The 5,641-nt window shown below is 41.7% G+C and overlaps 1 protein-coding gene across 1 annotated transcript; it reads left to right on the top strand.

Moving 5' to 3' along the window:
- Window positions 1–1,021: 1,021 nt before the first annotated feature.
- LOC306823344 (ferroportin) lies at window positions 1,022–4,785 on the top strand (the record flags this gene model as incomplete). Its single annotated transcript, XM_079342803.1, has 8 exons — window positions 1,022–1,124; window positions 1,226–1,293; window positions 1,440–1,599; window positions 1,918–2,033; window positions 2,221–2,347; window positions 2,558–2,830; window positions 3,583–4,263; window positions 4,526–4,785. The coding sequence occupies 8 exons, from the start codon at window positions 1,022–1,024 to the stop codon at window positions 4,783–4,785; spliced, it is 1,788 nt and encodes a 595-aa protein (XP_079198929.1).
- Window positions 4,786–5,641: the final 856 nt, after the last annotated feature.

Here is a 5,641-nt window from a genome sequence, read left to right as displayed (position 1 = left end):
ATCTGACCACACTTTGACCATTGTCAGTTAACCACGGGAGTTTTTCTTAATCCACCACCTTTGCTTTCCATAACCATTGCTACTTTAATATAAGTTTTAAAGTGTAAACTTGAGGAAAGTTTCATTTTTGATCTTGTGTTGATTTTTTTTATTTATTTTTTTAAACCCCATTGGTCACATAGTGATCAATAACTTTCCCAAACAACTTGTAAACGTATGCATTACCTTTAAAAGACATTTCCGAACTCAGTTGTTGTTCAATGATGTGATAGATGTGTTCTGCTTTCTATCCTCTCACCTGCATGTTTGAGGAGCTATGTGGTGTTGCATGATGTGTCCTCTATGTAACTTTTTTGCATGTCAACAGTGCATGTGGATGTATGCGAGTAGTACGAGCTTGACTGTTGCATGCATGAGCCTCAGTGGCCATGCGCACAAGTGGAGTTAAACTGTTGTGCTTTTTGTGGTGTGGGTGGACGCTGATATTGTCCTCCTGGTGTCACGTGCTATGGAATATGCTGGCTGCCTTTGTTGTCCCTCTGCCCGTTCTGCTTTTCTGGCACTTTCATTCAATGGTGCACTTGTACACTGTTATGTTATTAAGCCTTTCAAACTACTACAGCTTGAATTCCAGCTCTCAGGAAAGACTAGCATCCTAATGTAGAATATATGGCACAAGATACATCATCGAGGAGCAACAGCAAGGATTAATTGTTACATCTAAAAAAAGGTGATGATTGACCTTACATTGACTTGAGAGCACTGAAATCATTGTCAGTTTAAGGCTGCATGTTCGAGCTACACTCAGTGTCAAGCTTATGCTATTTTCAGTACTGCTGTAGTGAATCTGATTATCTTCCATGCTTACTGTTTTTTGACATCTTACCTTAGGAGCCATTACTTGTATAGCTTTATTTTTTGTGATGTTGTAGCCTACAGTAAAAACACACTGCATTATCAACTGTGGTACAAGAGCGGGACAAGTACAACAATTCAAACCTATGATCTTATCCTACAGGCAATGTCCCAGCGAGCAGATGCCTCCCAGTGTGGCGGGGTTGTGGTCGAGTTTGAGTCTGGAGAAATCAAGGATGCAAGAGCTAAACAATCCACGAGTATACCAGGTAAACTGAAACATTAAGTCACTCAGGGTTTTGTGTAATGTGTTTTGCAGCATTCTGTAAATAATGTGTGCTCATTTGATTTTTATACATTTCCCCTAAAGGTTTAGCTCTTATCTACCTCAAGGGTCCCAAGTTTCTCATCTATGTCAGTGGAGCTTTGTCAATGTGGGTAAGGATCATATCCTGAAGAAGTAGATGATGGTTTGAAACATATATACGGTATAACTGCGAGGTAAACTACTGTAAACTTTGTGACCGAATCTTGCAAAACAATGCATATTATCGAGCTTTTATTTGTAATCTTTTTTTAAACAGGGTGACCGTATGTGGCACTTTGCAATCTCTGTGTTCCTGATTGAGCTGTACGGCCGTAACCTGCTGTTGACTGCTGTGTTTGGATTGGTAGTGGCTGGGTCAGTGCTCCTACTTGGAGCTTTGATTGGAGACTGGGTTGATCGTAATCCTAGGAATAAAGGTATGCACAATAATATCAGACCCCTTAGAAAATATTTGCATGCAGTTAATCCTAGAATAGGGACATTTATAAGTAAATGTCAACATTGGGCCTAGCAGTCTTTTGATTTAGCTACCAACCTTGTAGGTGATAAATTGCATTCAGTTGCTGTCAGAAGTGTAAATCAGTCTTGATTTAAAAGCTATCAGAGCCTGCTAGATTCAAAGCACAAGATTAACATCCACTGACACACATCTGTAAAGGCTGGCAACCCTGTTTTATAGAATATATCATCAATGTTATAAGAGTCTAAAATGTTTTTTCTTGCTCCTTTTCTAGTTGCACATGCATCCCTCTTCATTCAGAACATCTCAGTAACAATATGTAGCATTGTGCTCATGTTGGTGTTCTTATATAAGCAAAGGATTGAACAGATCTGGGATGGATGGCTTACTGTGAGTAGACACTACGTATTTGAAGAAGTTCTTTTCATATCTGCAAACTGAATTCCTACCATGATTACACACAAGAGTTATTGCCGCTGTTGTTCCCTCTGTTTTGTGTCCCTGTTGTCTCTGCTTTTGAGTTCGTGGCAACTCTGTGCTGTCGTAGTAACATGTTGCATCGCAAAACTTACACAAGGTGGTTTGTTATACGGTGGTGATCGTCCTGGCAGATGTGGCAAACCTTGCAAGTACAGCATTGACCATTGCCATTCAGAGGGACTGGATTGTTGTTATCACAGGCTACAACAGAGGTCACCTTGCTGGTGAGGGTATTCACTTATTGTTAATGTACTTGCATCACGTTGCACACATTTCATAGTGGTTTTGTAGTCCATGTTTTTCTCATGAGTTTTGTTGCTTCTTGTGCATGGTAAATACTTTCAGAGAATATCAAGCAGTCATCCGCTTCTGCTCTTGTTGAAGTTCCTCTTGTAGAAGCCCATTAACATCTGTGTCTCTGATCCTAACAAAAGGAATGAATGCGACCATGAGGCGGATAGATCAGGTGACTAACATCCTGGCCCCACTAGCTGTGGGACAGGTCATGACCCTGGCCTCCAATGTAGTTGGCTGTGGCTTCATCCTGGGCTGGAACCTTGTTTCTCTTATCGTGGAGTTCTTCTTCTTGTCCCGGGTGTACCGCATCGTCCCTGCTCTTTCAATCAAACCACCAGTGGCAGAGGAGGATGTGGATGTGGATCAGGCTCAGGTGTATCTTCAGAGGATGGAGAGGAGGACGTCTCAAAGTATGAACTCATCTATGGGTTGTTTCCCTTTGTAATCTCAAAAACTTACCCTGTTTTCTTAAATTGTATCATTTAAATGCTTTAAAATGCTGTTAGGTGTATAAAGATCTTTAAGCATCAAAACTTGTAGATATATTATATTCAAGAATTAACAGTTTAAAGCTGTTCATTGGGCTTTAATACTGTATGTAATCGTTGCTGGCTAGTGGTTGGCAGTAGATTGATAAACAACTACTGAATGCAGAGCATTTTACAAGGCTGGCCTAAATCAACGAAGAGTACATCATAAACCCCCTTCTTCTAACTTAAGTTACGATATATGATGTGGTTCTCTGGAAGAAGATCAGCAAAAATAAAGATGCTGACGTTAAACCTTAAACTTAAATTTGAACAATACTACACACACACACACACGTACATGAAGTACTCCCTTAGCTTGTAGCTTTCTTCTACTGTGGGCTTTAAAAGAACAAAATGAAGACGCAATCCACAGTTGCACAACCATCAAGCTACCAATTCTCTTAAATACTATTGGTAGTGTGTGTCAGTCAGTGGTAGTAGTGGCTGTCACTCAGTGGTAGAGTTGCTGTCTCTCAACTGGAAGGTTGAGGGTTCAATCCTTGGCAAGAAGCACTTTCAGTAGTCAGAAGATTAGATCAGCGCTATATAATCTCAAGTCCATTTACTTATGGATTGAGTCTTTGAAAAATTCATAAACCATAGTGATGGATGACTTTCTTCTCTCTCATCAGATGAAGGTGATGTAGCACAACCTCAACCTCTAACAGAAGGTAACTGCAACACAAGCCTCAACCTTAAAGAAATCACGAACCTGCCACTGTGTTTCCGGAGGTTTCGCTGGTTGGTAAGCACCTGTAAGGACGGCTGGAGGGCCTACTACCGCCAGCCTGTGTTCCTTGCAGGAATGGGCCTGGCTTTTCTCTACACCACAGTCCTTGGATTTGACTGCATCACCACTGGCTATGCCTACACTCAGGGCATAAGCGGCTCCCTCCTCAGTCTGCTTATGGGTGTTTCAGCTATCACTGGGCTGATGGGCACTGTGATGTTCACCAGGCTGAGGAAGACCTACGGCCTGGTTAATACAGGCATCATTTCTAGCTGCCTCCACCTGGGCTGCTTGCTCCTGTGTGTGTGCTCTGTGTTTGCTCCAGGCAGCCCTATGGATCTTAGCTTGTTGATACCCTCTATTACCCCCAACTCCTCTACTGAGCTTGGAGGAATGGCAAGTCAAAGGCAGAAACACACATATCCCCTGCGGGGAGGCAGTAATCAGCCACTTCTACCAGATCGTTCCTCAATCCATTGGACCAATAACACTGTTCTTTTTGAAAACATGCCCTCGGGCACACCACCAGAATCCTACATCTCCATCATCCTGCTCTTTTTGGGTGTCATCACAGCACGCATTGGTGAGTAGACAAACATGTGCAATGTAAAGATTTAAACAACATCCACACTTAAATGGTATAAAATGCTGTGTTCAAAATGAGTAAATGGAAAGACTGTTAAGTGCTGCACCTGGTCCATATATTTACATTTTAAAAAATAATAATAATTTAAAAAAAACATCAGCCTTTACAACTTTATCTGACCTAGCTGAATAGATGTAAGGATTTGTGGCTTGTGTAATGGAAGCTCACCTTTTTAACCCCAATGAAATGTATGTTTTAGGTCTCTGGTCCTTCGACCTGACAGTGACCCAGCTTCTGCAGGAGAACATCTGCGAGTCAGAGAGAGGTGTTGTAAATGGAGTGCAAAGCTCTATGAATTACCTGATGGACCTGCTTCACTTCATCATGGTGATCTCTGCTCCACAACCACAGCACTTTGGAATCCTAGTTATCATTTCTGTATTATTTATCACCACTGGGCACACAATGTACTTCTTTTATGCACACAAAGCCAAGAGAAAACTCCGCATGGACACATAAGGAGCATACACAGCCTGTATGTCCATGATTGAGATGCTTAAACCAGCACGGACTCCACTCTGCACCTGTGAAATGAATGTCTTCCTCCTGTACCGCAGCAAACGTATTGCAACCCTCCACTTCCGACTTAGCCATTCATTTCAGCACAAAACAGCAAGTGCCTGTCCTCTGTTGCTTTCTTCCTGCAGGGCCCCGCGCCAGAGCAGCAAACAACTCAGGTGAAATCGAGTGGGAGACATGCTCTTCCTTCGTGTACATAAGTTGAGGTGGCTACAATAAATGCAGCAATGGTACCTCCAGGAGAAATGTCCTCATCTGACTTACATCAGGACCCAAAGGCACCAGCGCATGCCTTTGCAAACCCCGGCAGGACTACTGCAAGACTTTTTATCAAACAAGCTTGTTAACTTACATAGCTATTTGAATGGAAGAGTGGATGGAAAGAGATTTCTCTAGCCTTCACTCAGTAAAGAACTGGTGTTGAGTACTTCTACAAGTGGCATTGATGTTACTGATCCGTCCACTTGGAAATATTCCAGGATGTCCAAAAGGAACATAAAGGGAACTTGTTGTAAGATTGTTTGATAAAAGAAAAATCAAAAAAGCAGCCGCCCCCTTTAATGGACAGAAGTGAAAGGACAAAGTTCGTCCTTCCCCTGGTTTGTTTCTCTGTGGATGAATCAATCAAACATTTCAACTTCTTTTATGCACGTAAACCTGGCTTTGGGTTACAACAACAAAAATCACACAATGTTCTTTCAAAGTTTAACTAATTCTCTAACTGCACTTAGTCAAATAAAATAGATAATTCCAAACTTTATTTCCTTCCAATTTAGAGTGATAGTAGTTATATAGA

The sequence above is a fragment of the Symphodus melops genome, assembly GCF_947650265.1.
Source record: "Symphodus melops genome assembly, chromosome: 5".
Lineage (NCBI taxonomy): Eukaryota > Metazoa > Chordata > Actinopteri > Labriformes > Labridae > Symphodus > Symphodus melops.
This window is presented reverse-complemented; position numbering and strand designations above follow the sequence as displayed.